General features: G+C 36.3%; 1 protein-coding gene across 1 annotated transcript in view; it reads right to left on the reverse strand.

Moving 5' to 3' along the window:
- Positions 1-16,841, reverse strand: part of cckbrb (cholecystokinin B receptor b) — a 40,991-nt gene that overhangs the window by 3,203 nt on the left and 20,947 nt on the right. Inside the window, exons 2-4 of the mRNA XM_030125167.1 lie at positions 15,870-16,121; positions 7,625-7,886; positions 3,284-3,411 (exon numbers count right to left, since the gene is read on the reverse strand). Coding sequence (XP_029981027.1) covers positions 3,284-3,411; positions 7,625-7,886; positions 15,870-16,121 — 642 coding nt within the window. The remainder of the gene's footprint in view (positions 1-3,283; positions 3,412-7,624; positions 7,887-15,869; positions 16,122-16,841) is intronic.

The raw sequence follows: 16,841 nt of genomic DNA on the forward strand, positions 1-16,841 counted from the left end.
TGCCCTAATTTCTGTAAGAATCATGTCTGTCATTCCATATCTTGTGTGTATACAAACTCACTGCCTGTGCTTCTCCTTAAGGCTGGTTTACCCCTTTTCCTCCTACACTTTTGCCTTGGGCTTGGGGTTCTCCATGCAAGGGGTGAATAAACTCACACATAAGACCAGCTTTGACTTTTCTGTTCTTAACAGATTTATCCACCACAGCATTGAAAAAACAACACAAAACAAACATTTTAACAATATGTGAGATCTCTAGTATCAGTATCTCTGTCTGAGTCCTGGTTTAGTGATTTGTTGTTGCTATTGTCTTTGTCAAGTATCGCTTTATTCCCAAACATTTCTTAAGTGTTTTAAATAAAATGCAATGCCTTTTCTCCAAAAAATTATTATTATTATTATTATTTTTTTTTTTTTGCATTCAATTCCTCAGTACCAAAGTGATGGGTGGATTGTCTGCAGCAGCACTCTCAAAACAAAACCACCTAAAACCATAAATTATAGTAGAAGTATATGGTGTTTTCGGAGTTTAGTCATAAAAAGAATGCTATGTTTGCATATATGTATCTAACTGTATAGTTTTGAGTTGGTAAATGTTACATTAGCTCTGTCCCTTAATGAGCAAACACAGTTTCTTTTTTTTATTATTTTAATGTAATTTGATCTTGCTTTTTAATTTCTTTTACATGACAACTGGATAGATAGATAGATAGATAGATAGATAGATAGATAGATAGATAGATAGATAGATAGATAGATAGATAGATAGATAGATAGATAGATAGATAGATAGATAGATAGATAGATAGATAGATAGATAGATAGATAGATAGATAGATAGATAGATAGATAGATAGATACTTTATTCATCCCAGAGGGAAATTTCAAATAAGCTTAAGTAAGATTTGTGAGGACACACGTGTTTCAAGAATTAGTGAATTCTTTTAAAGGGATATTTGCTTGCATTTAGGAAGGAGGATTGCCCTAAAAGACCCATAATAACCATCCATTTAATGCTTTAGAAGTTTAAAATATTGATAAAATTTTAGCACGGCTTAATACAGTTATAGGATCTCTGAGGCAAGCAAATTCAGAAATGATACAGTCCAATAGAGTGACTAAATCCAATTTGTTGACCTTCCTTTCATTATTAAATAATGTATTTTCTTAGAGGTCATTTTTAAAATAAAAGTAAACTCTTAATAATTTGTTTCTGATCCCATCCCACCATTTCCAAACAGATGGTGTTATCCAGGCCTACAGCTGCCATCCAATTCCATCCTCTAATGGAGCACCGGGAAATACACTCCACGCTGCCTTTCTCCCAGACACACTCAAATGCTCACAAAAGGCTCTGTTTCACAAATTCACACTCACATATTGTAGTAAAATCTCACATCCTTCACATAAGTCATGTAAGAAAAAAATGTAAATGCTAACATTAGGGAGCGCTCAGTGGGTGATTGTAAAAGGTATAAAGACTGGACCTGTATTTCCTAATCTTATGGTTGGAAATGAATAAAATGGGTGACATAAGAATGTGTTTTTCCTGTTTAAAATAGAAAAAAGAATATTCTATGGAAGAGTTTGCAAATATCGACCTCACCCAAGTCATGTGAAATGTTGAGGAGAGGCATGAGGTGTAACGAGACAATGACAATGGAAAAGACACAACGAGATGAAAATGAAAAGATGTATAGGAAAATGATACAAAAGAAGATGAAAACAACCAGATGCATCAAGATGAAAATAATGTAAAAGATGCAGTGTGATGTAATTTGACAAAACAGCATAAGAGTATAAGATAAGAGAAAATTGATGTTTAAGATGGAACAACATGAAAACAACATAAAACACATTAAAAACATATATATGCTGTATATATAACAGATTTTCACACTATTTTGATGGTAGGAAAGTCAGTAAAAATATAGATATTATGGCAATTCAGGATGCATTTTTTGGTAAATCTGGGTCCCAAGAGGAAAAACTGGTGAACCTCTGGACTAGACCATGTAGATATAATGTCTAATTTATTCATTCTAGAGTGCCTCTTTAGATGAGTGGTTGAAAGGTCTGTAGTTTGAATCCTCGTCATTGAATATCCCCCTACATCTCCTGTGCCTCTATTCTTTCCTTCTGAACTTTTGAGCTTTGTGACAATTCATGCAGGCACAAACCTACCCACAATCCTGCTTCTGTCCAAGTCTAGGTTTCATTCATTCCTTCATTCATTTATTCATTCATTCATTCATTCTGCTTTGTCCTCACTACACTTCTCCTATTCATTTGCCTCCTACGGATGTCAAAATAATCTCTTCCACCTCTCCAGCATCCTCCTGCATTGACAAAAACATCCCTATTGGAGAATCTCGAGGCTTTTAAATGTAACCTAATTGTCTTGCACTAAGCAAAACCAATCTGCCAGTGGGGTTAGCAAATTGTGCCTGCTTAGATTTCTTAAAACTAGAATATGTCTAAGCTTCTAAAAGACCATAATGGACCTGAAAACTAGAGAACAACTTAGATAGATGGATGTACTTGATTTATCCCAAAGTGGGAAATTATAGTGTAACAGCAGTATGACAATAACAATACTAGAAAAGCACTCGGAGAGCGCAGACCTCCGCCAAGGCAGACCAGTGAACCCCCCCCCCCCCCCCCCCCGATCACCACCAAAATTTAATCATTTGTTCCTTGTGCCAGTATCAACATTTCTTGAAATTTTCATCCAAATCTGTCCATAACTTTTAGAGTTATCTTGCACACGGACAGACAGACAGACAAACCAACGCCGGCAAAAACATAACCTCCTTGGCGGAGGTAATAAAACCACAGCAACCATGAGTAAAGACAAATATAACATAAGAGCAAACACTATACACTGTACACTATAAATCAGAAGTATTAAAAGATCCGGGTAGAATCTAGATAATAACTGAAATGTGCTGAAATTAATATTATTTGATATTATATTAAATGACCTCTGATGAAAAACATGTTTGGAAAAAATATTTGCAATGTTCATAAAATAATTGGGTTATTTTGTGTGTATGTGTTCATTCATTCCAACAGACTTCCAACTGGGAGACTGTGCGATCTCAGGGACCATCTCCGTTATGCTTTCTGAAATTATTCTAAAGAATCAATTGAACAATTAAACTCGTTCTATGAAATAAATGGTAAATCAGACACACAAGTCCTGCCCGAATTATTTTAAATACAATAGGGATCAAAATAAGACATAGTATTTCATTATGTTTCATGCATTCAGAGGTCTCACCGGTAGAGTCTTTCTTGTTTCCCATCTCAAACTTGATGCCTCTATAAAGTTCCCTGGAGATTAGTCCATAGGCTACGATCATCACCACCCCAGGGATGGCAAATAGCACAAGCAGAAGCAGAATATACCTAAAGAAGTGACAGGAAAGAGGAAAAGAAAACATTCACACTCACAGAGTCTCCACAGTACATACACATATATAAATGGGTGCTTCTATGAAACTGGGTTATTTTGGTATCTGCTTTTTTAGACCCAATAATAAAAGAGAAATTTAGACATATTTCCCCGCAGGATGTACCTAATGAGGACCTCTGATAAATGCAAAAAAAAAAAAGGATACTCTTGCTCTGAGCCATCTCACAATTAATGAATTTTTAATCAAATATTGAGGCCAAAAATAAGACCAAAATTGGGACAGGAAAAGCTACCTAGGTGTCAGTGCATTTTGTCTGGAAAACATGGCTTAAAATGGTCTTATATATCACTATGAATAAAGACACTGTGTTAAATTTGACAATCCTAGTGGTTTTTCTAATCCAGACATGCAGGTTTTTTATGAACTGGCAGTCTCATTACAGGTTTTGTATGTAACCCATCGTGTCCACTAGTGTGACATGCGGAACCTGCCTATTTAAACACAAATAAATCACGAGTAATTTTGCCACAGCGGTCATTTTTGTGAAACACTCTCCCTTGCATAATTAGTTTGATTCCCAAAATGTACCAGTGAGATGATTAAAAAAATATTTGATAAAATAGTAGCACGTAATTTTTGTGTCCTTTTTACTGTGTTACATGTGGATTCTTGTATAAAAAATATATAAAATGTGTTTTATCTGAAAAATATGTTCTCTTTTATCTAAGTAAATATTTATTTTTAAAGTAGACCCAAAGTGCTTCCAAACTTGCTTCATAACATTAGTCTACATCTGGTTTGAATTTTTAGCCCCATGTTCTGCTTTAGGACCAGTTTCATAGAAGCACCCATATACAGTAAAACTAAATTCTCTTCATGAACAAATGCACATAAATACATTTACAGTGTTGACTGAAACTGGCCCAAGGCATGTTTCATTCAGAAACCAAAATAAAAACACACTGAAACATCCATCTGTTCTCTGCAGATGCCCTAATGCTCCCAAGGAAATGTGGGAAAAATAGAGTTTCTAAAACAGACTCCAGTTCAAAATATGTAAGTAAATGAGGTGTTTCAGTTTAATATGTCTTGTGTAAAGTACACACACAGCTCTCAGACACATAGTTCATAAAGTTCAGGTGGAAAGCTCCAGAAGACAGGGAGGATAGATGATCTAAGTATAACTTTTATGTGAGGTTGCATTTTATTTTATATCTATGCTGGCTTCCACAAAAGTTTAAGAGATGACACTAAGTTGAAAAAAAGATAAACAGCTCTGTTAAATTTAAAGGCAACAACAAGTGAAGAATCTCCCTATGTGCTATAAATTCTAAATGAAAACTACATAATATGTTACAGCTGTAAACCCTTCTATGGTTACTACATACGAGAATATTTTTCTTTATATTAAAAACACTTTTGCAACGACTAAGCTCGTTCAAATGAGACACAATATATATGTGCATAGTGTGTAATTAACAAAGCACCTGTGATGGATGCAATTCACAGAAATTATTGTAGCAATTGCTATGAAACTCACACTAGTCATGCAGCTAGCATCATGTTGCACCCGAGTCATGGATGCAAATTAAGAGATATTCATAAATTTGGCACAGTCATACACTTTCTAAGAAAACAGCATCTAAATTATAAAAGACCAGAGCAAACTGGTACACACAGTTCAGCAGAGGTGACAAAAGTACTCACATTCTGTACTTAAGTAGAAGTACAGCTACCTGGGTGAAAAAATACACTCGTAAAAGTTGAAATACTGATTCGACTCCTTTACTTAAGTAAAAGTTAAAAAGTACAACTTCTCACTTGTAATAAAGTACAAAAGTAAAAAGTAAAACTGCATTTTTTGCCATGAATGAAAATAATACTTATATAAACTGGCAAAATCATATAGAGAATCATATAATCATATAAGAATTTTCATGGGCACGGGTAAAATTAAACAAAATGTGGGCAGGCAGCGGGCAAGGAAGAGAAAAAAAACCCCAAAAGATTCATGGATGAAAATAATTTGCTGGACATTTAATGATGATGATCATCTAATTTGACCATGGTTGATCCACAACTGGTGTGTTTTATTTTGAAGTAAGCTTCACCTCTGTTTCTATATGGTTAAAGATGTCATAGAGCAGCACATGTTAGAGATTTACTGATGGTGTGTGTTTTAGCCAAAAATAAAGCCCTTAAAAGTGAGTTACTGTGTAGACAATGTGTTTAATCATGGGTCGGGTTGGGGTACTCAGCTTTGCGGGTACAGGTGGAAAAGTCTGTTAAAAGTGGACCTGTGCGGGACTCTGGTACTGACCCTGTGTAGGACTCTGGTACTGACCCCGTGCAGGACTCTGGTACTGACCCCGTGCAGGACTCTGGTACTGACCCTATTTAGGACTCTGGTACTGACCCTGTGTAAGACTCTGGTACTGACCCCCAGCAGGACTCTGGTACTGACCCCGTGGAGGACTCTGGTACTGACCCTATTTAGGACTCTGGTACTGACCCTGTGCAGGACTCTGGTACTGACCCCGTGGAGGACTCTGGTACTGACCCTATTTAGGACTCTGGTACTGACCCTGTGCAGGACTCTGGTACTGACCCTGTGCAGGACTCTGGTACTGACCCCGTGCAGGACTCTGGTACTGACCCCGTGCAGGACTCTGGTACTGACCCTGGTCCCAGCCTGTGCTCCTTCTCTCCACCACACTGATTTTCCCTCTGAAGTGATATATTTTACTTACTGTTGTACCCGTTTAGTTTGAAAAAGTAATGAGTCTATTCTGAGAATGTAAGGAGTATAAAGTACAGATATTTATGCAAAAATGTAGGGAGTAAAAGTAAAAAGTTGCCAGAAAAATAAATACTCAAGTATAGTACAGATACCTAAATAATCTACTTAAGTACAGTAACAAAGTACTTATACTTCATTACTTCCCACCTCTGCAGTTCAGATGGTTCAATTAACACTTACAAGAAAGAATGTATTAATTGCACACAATTCATTCTATACTCCATCTCTGTCTCTTAGCTGATGTCTCTTTGTCCAAATCTTAAGCTTGTTCACATCACACAGCTTCTTCTGGAGTTCAGAGATGCCCCAACACACAACCAGCCTTACTTATTCTGCCTTGCCGCTGCTGACGAAGCGACTGTTTGCACTGAATTACACCTGTTTAAATGATCATGATTGTTGCTAATGCCCCTGTCTATTTTATATTTGTGTGATATTTTTATTATTTTTATTGCATTTTATTGTTTTTATTGCGCTTTACTGTTTTCACTGTGTTTTAGTGTTTGTTTATTGTGAACGCTTGTGTAACTGCTGCATAACAAATCGCCCTTCAAGGGATAAATAATAAAGCTGAAGTTGAAAACCAAGTAGAAAATAGGTACTTTTGTTTCTGCAAAATCATGGACACATTCAGATATTCAGATTATATTTGAACAACACTGATCTAGATATTAATGGAACAGATTTCAGATCAGCCTGAATCCCATTAAAAACTGCAGATTATTTTGATGGAAATGAATAGAATGTGTTAGAAATGCAAAATACTGGAGAAGTAAATTCAGGAAAATACATGGAAGTCAGTTTGTGTTTGTGAAGAGCTGTGTGTACACATCTTTGCTCATTAGAGACATATTCTAATATATTTCATTCTCTTTTGCCATGATGGACCAGTCTGTGTGATAAACTAGAAATAGCTCCATTTATTAAGTACACAACAAGGGAAAATTGGAATCAGGTTCAAAACTTTATGGGCATTTTTCTGCTAGCACATCAGTTGGCCAAAATCTTTAGTGGATAAGTTCTTAAAACAGAACAGACTGCAGCTGCAAACTTCCCACAAGCAATCCATTGTTTGTAGATTCGACCCAAAGGGTTCATGGACAAAATTAGCCTAATGAGTTTGCAGTCTGGAGGTCTCACTAATCTTCATGGATTGATTTTGTAGCTTTTTAATCCTTTTAATCTGTAAATGAGAAGGAGGCCATTACAATGCAAAATTACATCAAATCATTCCTGCGAAATTTCCAACTTTGCAGGTGAATTTTGATTAAAAATTATTAGCTTCACTATTGTCAGAGTGTTTTCTGATAATGATAAAAAATCGGATTGTATTTAATTGCTTCAATATGATATTAAGGGAAATAAATTAATGTTGCTTCCGCAGTAGATGATTAAACTTACTTACCAGGTCTGCTCTGCCGTGGTGTGAGGCCAGTTGTGGCGACACAGGTGTGCAGTGGTGTTGTCAGCGCGCCGATAAGACTCCAAATGACTGACTACTGGATAGGGGGTCATAATGACGAAGGCCAGCAGCCATGTAGCAGCAATCACCCGATAGGCATGGGAACGGGTCTGCCACACCCGTGACTTCAGGGGGTTACAGATGGCACTATAGCGCTCAATTGCTATGGCAACAAGGCTAAATGTGGAAATACTCACTGAGATGCCTGTGGGGAAACAAAACAGATTAGTTAAAAGACAGGAGTAACCTCACATGCTGCTGTCAGCTCTTAGATCTCTTTTATTTGGTGAATGAGAACTTATTACCACCTTGAGTTGTGAATAGGATTTGGTCTAATAATAAGAAGTGACAAAACATGTTTGTTGATGTGCACATAATATCTATACATAATAATGATAATCAGAACAGCAAATAAAATGTTGTGTTCTCCTGAGAGGAGCTTGCAAATGAATGCAGTTTGAGGCGTGGAGGTCTTATCTGAGTCTTGCTCTGGAGGAAATCATGTTGGCCTGAACCACTGATGTGATCTGTCACGTCCACCCTGACAGGGCAAGACGGGAAATTACTCTTTACCTCTCTCATACATGTTCCTAGCTAGAATACAAACTGTGTGTACCTTTGTGTGTGAGAGCCACCAGTGGCTGATTGGTGCACTATGCTGGCGGACCTACAAGAGGAGAGATCAAAACACGACCCAGTAGTCTCTCCCTAAGGCTTTCATCCCAATAATGCCTCTCTTTCACCCGCAGAACCTGGACTTCACTTAACCCAGAATAAAGTTCTTCTATTCATTGCAAAATTACTTTTCTTTCAAAGGCACCAATTTCCTGACTTCTATATTCATAAATGTACTTTTTATTGTCTTTGTTGGTAATTTTTGTATTTTTTCCATTTTGTGTGCTCTATATCTTGATTTTATTTCTCCTGAGAGGGAAGCTTAAAACTGTTTTACTGCATAAGTTTGGTCCAGATGTAACAGGGTCAATTATTTTGCAGCAATGTGGGTATGTAGATTGTGTATTGTTATAATTACACAAAATCTGTTCATTTTAATTTCATTTCTTTTGGTTAATACCTGACATTATGGGCCTCCGAGTCAGTATGTGGAACTTTTTATTTGAGTCTGCTCCCCAACGAGCAATTTACAGTGTGACACTGTACGCTATAACCAGAGTTTTCGCGCCTTTACCTCTTCCCTTTTGTTCCGGATCTTTGTGGGAGGGGTAAGCAGCCGTGCAGTTCAAGAACATTTTTGGTTTAGCCTCTGCTAATTTAATTTTTTACATGAACTGGCTAGTTTAAGCTGTATGAGGTGCTTATAATGTGCTGAAACACATTTCTGTATCATTTTGATTTGTGTAGGAGCTTGTTTTACGGGGATCGCTGACCGGAGGTTTTTGTGTTTTATGTCACTTCTGTCAAGTATGCTGTATTTTGTTTTAATAATTTAATGTTGCCCTTTTGTTCCAGATATCTGTGGGAGAGGGGCATGTTTTATGGGGGTCGCTGACCGGAAGTTTTACGTGCAGGTCTTGTCCTTAAAAAACACAACGCAGTGTCCGACACCACCGGTTACACAGAGTTTAACTATTTAGTCCATTCCCTTGGAAATTTCTGAAGTTCTCTTCACCTTTATAACTCTCCTTATTGTATAATGTAAATATTAGTGGGCATATTTAGTAGCTGTTGTTTGGCACTGAGGTACACAGATAAAGAGATTTACTTATTTACAGAAAATTAGTTCCACCCACCTACAACATTAGCACTGTTTACATGTTGCTGCATCTTGCAGTAAAACAAATGTGCTTCATGCCTACTAGGGCTGCACAGTGGGCCGGATCTACTAAAGGTTTGTGTGTATTAAAACATGTGCAAACTCATCACACACGCAAAAAAAATGTACAAACTGATTTACTAACCGTGTGCAATACGGGTTGCGTCCTTCAGAGGTGCAAAATAGTGTGTCTGCATCCAGTTAGGACATTTGGCACAATGAATATGCAATATGGGGCTTTTACACGCAGTTGTGCGTGTGGTGGGAGGAGAAAATGTAAATCTATTAATTTAGCACACGCAAAGTGATTTATCAAACCTGAAAGCAATTTTGCTCATAGAAACTGTGTCTATATTTAACATGTCTCAAAAGGAGGCGCAAACGGTTTGGATGCATAATTGTGCACACATGGAAGTGGTTAGGAGACAGTGAAATGATGAAACGAGATGCAGAGAACGCATTTTTCACCCTCGTGTGAACATTTTTGGAGTGACAGAAGAAAAAATAATTAAGGCTTATGTGCCCCCCTTCCCACACACACACACACACACACACACACACACACACACACACACACACATACACACACACACACACACACACACTTTACAGGACTCTTTTCCACTCCTGATGATTGTGATTAAAAATACGCACCAACATTAGGCTACAGTGTAACAAAATTATGTGCGCCTGACAGTCATTCAGTCCAACTGTGCAATAACAGAGTGTGCAATATTCATATCGCAAAGATGTGCAATAATTTCTTTTCTTTTTTTTCATTAACTTTCTGTTTTACACACCATGGGGTACCAAAGTGGTTTTTTCATCACTCTAACATGCTTGTTTTTCTGGCAAAAAAACTGAAGTGATGCTACTGCTGCTGGTTGAATGCAAGTTTACATGTTATTAATGTTGAAAAGATGTGAATATTTTCAGAGCACAACTTTGGGCAAGGCCTGAACAATTATATTTAAAGATTTTATTTTTATATGCAGTATCTACCAAACCAGGCAAGCAATGGAATAGTGTTTTGTTAAAGCTCTTACATGGCGGTACTCTGGCACTTTTGTTATTATGAAATACATCCATGTCATTTACACATTGTTAAATGTGAATAAAAGGACAAAATATTTGACTATGTTTGTGTCTGAAGGTCTATGGTAGCAGCATCACCAGGTTCTTGGACAGAATTGTGTAACTGATTGTAGTAGTACTGTATTTTGTCTTAAATTCTAAATAATTGAGTCAGCATACAAACAATTGGCTCATTTTAACACTAAGGAACTTTTTTTTTTTTGTAGATGAAATAGGTATTTCTTTAGGTGAACAAGGAATATCGCAATATTATCGTTGTACACCCATGCAATGCTGTACACCCATATCGCAAGTTTTGCCAATATTGTGCAGCCCTAATGCATACCATATATAGTACAAGAGTACAGATATACAATTTATAGTCTCTAGCATTATCAGTCTTTTACTTATGTAATATTTTATTGCAACACTGAAACGCAAACTGTATAAAAACAGAAAATACTGAACTAAATGGTGGTGAAAATCACAGATCATCAATAAACAGTCTGTGGTCCAAAAGGCTGGTGGCCTGATCACAATCAAGGTGAACAAGTATATTTGTATCAGTTATTAATCAGTATTGCAAAAAGATACCCCCAAAACCATTCCCAAAATGTTTCTTTGGCCATCTTATTACTAGATCTTGCAATCCTCCAAATTTGAAGAAAATCGAATAAAACTGATAAAATGGCGACCCAATGAGCATGAAAACATGTGCACAATTTTATTGTTATAAGAGAGCAAAATTATTGTACATAATGTTTTGTAACACAATAAATAATTACTACTCAACTCCTGTGTCTTTTTTATTACAAAATACACACATCACATTGGTTTTCATTTATTGATCATTTTTGTTGAACAGCTGTTTGATTATCAATTCTTATTTTCAGTATTAAGACAATCAACCATTTTGTTATGAAAACCCTTCTTTTACAGCCCTTTAATTGTAATAATAGAATGTGAACCTGTTATTTAAGTATTATTATGACTAAATAAGCACAACTAGACAGATTTTGGTACGCTCCCTGGCCGCAGAAAATTTGGTAACAATGTGGCAAATGGATGTTTACGTCGAACCACATGTTTTCAATGGTGCGTTGTTCACCAAAATTCATGTAGTGTCCGTACACCAATATACTTCCATCAATAATATCACATATATGCCTTATAGATATATTGTTATAACTTGTTCACAAATGTTTATTTATTCCTGTACCAAGAAGACTTAGTTACAGATATAACAGTGATGCGACCATGTGGTAAGGTAGATTTCCATTCCAATCTTGTAGAGTCCGTACACCAAGTAGTGTCCATACACCATATCAGATATGTGGGTCTAATTTTATTGTTTCTGTCAATATATGGAATTTTTCAGCACACATGCTTTGGACATGACATCTATGCAATAAACAATGCATGATTATCCTGAGTGCTGAAACATTTGTATATCTTTGTAGGCAGTAAATATGGAGGCTATTAGGCTGTAGTGTCCATACAACGAATAATTTCCGATTTGACAGGGGCAAGCCTGCAAAATTTTTAGTAGACACGTTAATACAAAAATATTTTGGACTTTAAAAGAGAAATATCAGACAAATAAAATGGCTTGTCTGATTTTTTGATAGAGCATTATTATTTTTTTTATCTATATGTGCACCCTTTCTGGTACCCTTGATTGTGATCAGGTCGTGGAGAAGTGGCTCCAGAAGGATCGCCAGTTTGATTCCCCAGGCTGCCAGGGAAATTGTTGGCTGATGGGCCCTTGAGCAAGACACTTAACCCCTCGGGGTGCCTGACATGGCAGCCCACTGCTCCTAGTCTGCAATGTGTGGTGTGTTCCCCACATGTTCAGCGAGTGATTGGTTAAATCCAGATGGTCAGTTTCAGTGTGTGTTGCATGTAAAATATATTCTCACAAACAGATCAAACCATCTAACCATTCTAACCATGTGTACACTTTTTTATAACTTTAATTTTTATCGATATTTTCAATATTTATAAACAACAATAACCACAACACTGTTTGGAAGCCACATTATTAATAGTCCATCCTTTGCTTTTTCTGTTATTCCTTTTTTGCTTTGTTTTTGTCTAACCATGTGTACACTTTTACTGATATGCAGGAGGACCATATTTATTCTACAAAAGTGAAGAAGATAAATGCTCCTGACTTTACCAGGAAACACACTACGTGAATATTAAAGGCACAAACACATCCTAATAAACCTTATTATCTTATCCTATGATTGGAGAATGAATGTGTGAATTGATTACATCTCAGTGGTAATCTAAGCCTTTTTAAACCTAGTGGAGGAGTGTCCTGATTGCTACTTGTTTTCGTGATTGTTGTACCTGCCGTTCACTTGTAGAATAAATCAATAGACAAACTGTCTCTGAGTAGAGTTTTGTAATAGCTACAAAGTCCCTCTGGTGCTGGTGCTGGTACTTTAGCGTGGCTCCATTTTAATCGTCTATTTCATGCATCTCAATCTACTTCTCCAGGCTTTGGGGAATCACCCTTATAATCAGACTTTTAACACATTTCAATTGCAGAAAAAAAATGAATGTGTAGATTCAGAGGTTTGCAAAGTGACCAGGATAGCAATACTGGCTTTAAGTGTGAGAAAAAAAGAAAGAAAAGAAAGAAAAAGGTGGATGATAATAGATCATTTTGGATTTTGGAAGGACTGAAGTGAGTGGCATAATGTAAGATTGTACATGTAAATACATTTTGTATATGTCATGCTACCAACAAAAAAGAAACATCAGGATTCTTCACTACCTTGAGTGCACAGATTAAATGACAAATTAAAAACATGCTACTTAACATCACTAGCCATGTTAGCTAGTTAACTAACTAGAGAACTCTGTCTCTTTCTATCTGTAGTCTAACAGCCAGGTTGTCTGCAGGAGTAAACAGTTATGGGAGGATATATCACATTGTGAGATGCTGAGATTGGGAATTTCAGTCAATTTCATGAAAATGTCACCATTAATGAAGCATTTTGTATGCAGGAAACAGAACAGCAGGTTAGAGAAGCGGAGTGGGCTGATGAGGAAACAGGTGCATGTTCAGGGTTTGAGGTGGAAAAGTAATTATGAAATATAGCCTAGTTTATGAGTTGTATTAAGTAGCATCAGCATTAATGTAGAGCACATATAACCTCTGGAAACCCAAAATACTGAGTTTATTAAAAAAAAAAAAAAAAATCAGCATCTTTAGCAGAATAGGGTGATCTTATCTAACATTCTCATTATTTAAAACTGTCTTAAATCATATGTTTATGTCTAAAGTAACTTGGTTGTGGTCCTAATAATACTGAAATAATACCTCCACCCTGGCAGGAAGTATATGATTTACTAAAATATTGTGGAATGAAAAAGGTTGTTTTATCTCAGATGTAGATAATAAATTCTTAAGGACTGTATAATCAGTGTAGATGAGTCTTTTAAACAAGTTTTCACAAAGAAAACAAGTGATACCAAGCACAACAAACCCCGCCCCTCGCACATATTGTAGCTTATTTTGGCATCGATCCAGCTGATGTCATCATGTCTATGTGTGTGCTGGTGTCAGCAGATCAATTGCCTCTATACATGTGCCAAGTTTGAAGTAAATTGAAACAAAATTGATGTTTTTATAGACATTAGAAATTTGGACCATTTTATGCAAATGGGGGGAAAAAAAAAAATCATAAAAAATTTGAACTTTGACCTACTTTTCCCAAAATGTAATAACATCTATTCTGGGTCACTGGCAATCTATAAACTCAATTTGGTATGAATTCAACCAATAGTTTTGCTGCTAGAGTGTTAACAAAAAAACAAACGCCTCTTCGTGAGGCGTGGGTAAAAAACATATTGAACCAAAAACAATACCGCTTGCTTCCCCTTTGGGGGGCGGGGTAATAACGAAATACAACAGATACAGACTATGAGTAAATGTGTGGTGCTAATGACAGGGTTGCAAATATTGATATTGTTTTTGAGGTGATTAGTTCTGTATTCTGCACAAATACTACAACACTGTTAAAAAAAAGCCACTGGCAGTCCAAACTTCAGAATGCCTGTTTTGTATGAGAAAAGTGCAATATCTGTCTATGGGTTTAATTTCCTTATGCAGATATTTTTGCTCAATCTTCCTAATCCATGTCATTTCAAAGCCTTGATAAAATTCAGATGTGTAGATGGTGGAGTAGGTTTCACTCACAAAGTTTACTCCATGAACCAAAGGTTACTGGATAAACCTCCTGAAATAAGAAGACTATATCTGTATCAGTGCTATGTTGCAGTCACAGCCCCTGACACATAGAAATGTCCATCCTATCATATCAGGAATATTGTATTTTTGTGTTGATTCCTTTAATAGACTTGGTTTGTTTGCTTAAAAAACAGAATCTGTATGTGTGTGTGTGTGTGTGTGTGTGTGTGTGTGTGTGTGTGTGTGAGTGTGTGTGTGTGTACAATAGAAGATACCACTTTTTAGAAAGGAAACAATAATGCATTCTTTTACTACATTAGAATATACAGTATCATTTTTTTGCTCTTCTGTGCTTGAAAATTGAAAAGGACGTTAATAATTTCAAACAATATTTGAGCACCTGTATGTGTTGGGGATAGAATTTGCTGTCTGTCTATCTATTAAACTGAACGATAAATAGGATGTTTTACAAGCTATCAATAATGGTTGTATTTGGTTCATCGCTAAAGTCATGAAAAGATTGTTTTAATTTTAAGCAGAAATTCCTAATTACCTCAGCAAGGTAGCACTACAATATAAGAAAGAAGTACATAATAGAAATACACTATTCCCCATAAGATTGGAATTTTTTTTTTCTCTTCTAATAAAATGAATGTGACAATATGATTGATTCTTGATATATATATAAAGTGTAGCTGGGTTCACTATACATTATTGCACGTGGCCAAAGGTCTAGATTACTGGTGTGTATAAATAGGAATAAAATAAAAATAAAAATAAAATATGAAGATACACTGGACCAACCTTTGGCCAAATATGCAAATGTTTATCTTCTTTAACAGAAATTAAAGATATATTATACTGTAGTGTAACTTCTGAAAATTTCATGCATCTATTATGAGCAGCCTAGGAAAAATAAGAAAAAGGCTTAAAGTTAATAGGATGTTTATTAAGACTAATAACATCCTTTTCAGAAAGATGGTCAGTCATGAGGCCTCTGTTTATTTTACATGGACTGACCCATCTGTCTGAGTGAACCCCATTTAACTAGAATGAATTATTAATCTGTCTGAAGCCATGTTTTGCATCTCCATGTAATCTTTATACTCTCCTCCGTCTCCCTCTGTTTTTCTCACCCATGAGGTAGGCCACTATTTTGCACATGGCAGCTCCAAAGATGAAATCCTTCAAGATGCTGGGGATGAGGTTGAAGGGCATGCAGAAAACGGTCATCATCAGGTCACTGATGGCCAGCGACAGCAGGAAGGTGTTGGTCACGGTTCGCATACGCTTGTTGACCGTCAGCACAACGATGATCAGCAGGTTTCCAAACACACTCAGGAAGAAGATAAGTGAGTAGAGGAGGATCCGCAGGGTGTGGTCCTCATCTGGTGGAGATAGAGGCCACAGACATGTTACAGTCTTAACAATTTGGCAAAAAAAAAGAAACCTCAGTTGTGTCAATATTATTACACTGATTTTACATAACGGTGTTTTCTTTATTCTGTTCCTTTGCTTAATACAGTGGTTCCCAACCTTTTATGGCTCATGACCCCTTTTTAACATCACAAATTTCTGGCGACCCCAGACATTCAAAACGGAGACTTTTTTTTATTTGGTAAAATTAATTTGTTTTTGATCATGTAATAGTTTGCTATACTACATTGCAAATAAATGTTAACCATTTAGTCTATACAATGTATATTATTTTGATGGAGGCAGTAAAGCCAGGTGTAGATTACTGCATAAAGTGAGAATTTTATTTTCCTTGGTCAGGATATGTACAGTCAGTCCAGCTTGGATTTACAAGGCTGACAATTAATACTGAACAAACAAGAACTCAAACTATGAACTGTGAAAGAGCTGCAGCATCTTTAACTGACCACAATGAACATTTGAAAGATGAACAGTACCACAATGCTTCAGTTTGAACTTCAGAGTTTGTCATGTCTTTTATATATTGTGATTGTCTCTCTCAACTCACCATATATTTTTTATTAGTAATTTTTTTTTTTAATTTTATCAATTACTAGAAATTTCAGGCAACCCCATTTGAATTCCAGGTGACCCCAAGGTTGAAAAACACTGCCTTAACACATCCAGTCATA

The sequence above is a fragment of the Sphaeramia orbicularis genome, chromosome 21 (genome assembly GCF_902148855.1).
Source record: "Sphaeramia orbicularis chromosome 21, fSphaOr1.1, whole genome shotgun sequence".
In the NCBI taxonomy this organism is placed as follows: Eukaryota; Metazoa; Chordata; class Actinopteri; order Kurtiformes; family Apogonidae; genus Sphaeramia; species Sphaeramia orbicularis.